General features: G+C 47.0%; 1 protein-coding gene across 1 annotated transcript in view; it reads right to left on the bottom strand.

Annotated features, from left to right (window-relative positions):
* Positions 1–643, bottom strand: part of SYCP2L (synaptonemal complex protein 2-like) — a 91,366-nt gene that overhangs the window by 50,170 nt on the left and 40,553 nt on the right. The window contains exon 16 of the mRNA XM_011962913.1: positions 408–632. Within this exon, the coding sequence (XP_011818303.1) occupies positions 408–632 (225 nt within the window). The remainder of the gene's footprint in view (positions 1–407; positions 633–643) is intronic.

The raw sequence follows: 643 nt of genomic DNA, 5'->3' as shown, positions 1-643 counted from the left end.
TCTCTACTAAAAATACAAAAATTAGCCAAGCGTGGTGGTAGGTGCCTGTAATCCCAGAGATTTGGGAAGCCAAGATGGGAGAATCTCTTAAGGCCGGGAGTTTGAGACCAGCCCGGGCAATGGAGCAAGACTCCATCTCTATAAAAAATGTTAAAATGAGCCAGGCATGGTGGCACCACCTGTAGTTCTTGTTACTCAGGAAGCTGAGGCAGGATGATCACATGAGCTTGGGAGGCTGAGGCCGCAGTGAACGACAACAGAACAAGGCCTTGTCTTAACAAAATTTTTTTTAATTGACAGATGGTTGGCCAGGAGAAAATGGTCTATGAACCAGGAAAGGTGGCTTCCGCCTGTCACTACCCTAGTAGAGACAGATAAGAACCTTGAGCCCCACTCCCTGTACTCACGGGTGGCTTAGGTTGGTCATTTAAGGGGAGAGTTATTAGGCAACGGTCATCTTCAGCACTCATAAACTCTACCACGTTGGCGGATTCTTCTGCCTGCTCTATACAAATTAAGAGAAAGACATTTACTATAATAACCATGCACACGCTGACATACTCACCAGTGCTCTTCATGGGATGCCCCCTCTGGTACCTCTCCATCCTTTGGTAAGAGCTGGTAATTAGGTCCTGCCTCAAAC

The sequence above is a fragment of the Colobus angolensis genome, unplaced genomic scaffold (assembly GCF_000951035.1).
Source record: "Colobus angolensis palliatus isolate OR3802 unplaced genomic scaffold, Cang.pa_1.0 Scaffold6, whole genome shotgun sequence".
Taxonomy (NCBI): Eukaryota; Metazoa; Chordata; class Mammalia; order Primates; family Cercopithecidae; genus Colobus; species Colobus angolensis.
This window is presented reverse-complemented; position numbering and strand designations above follow the sequence as displayed.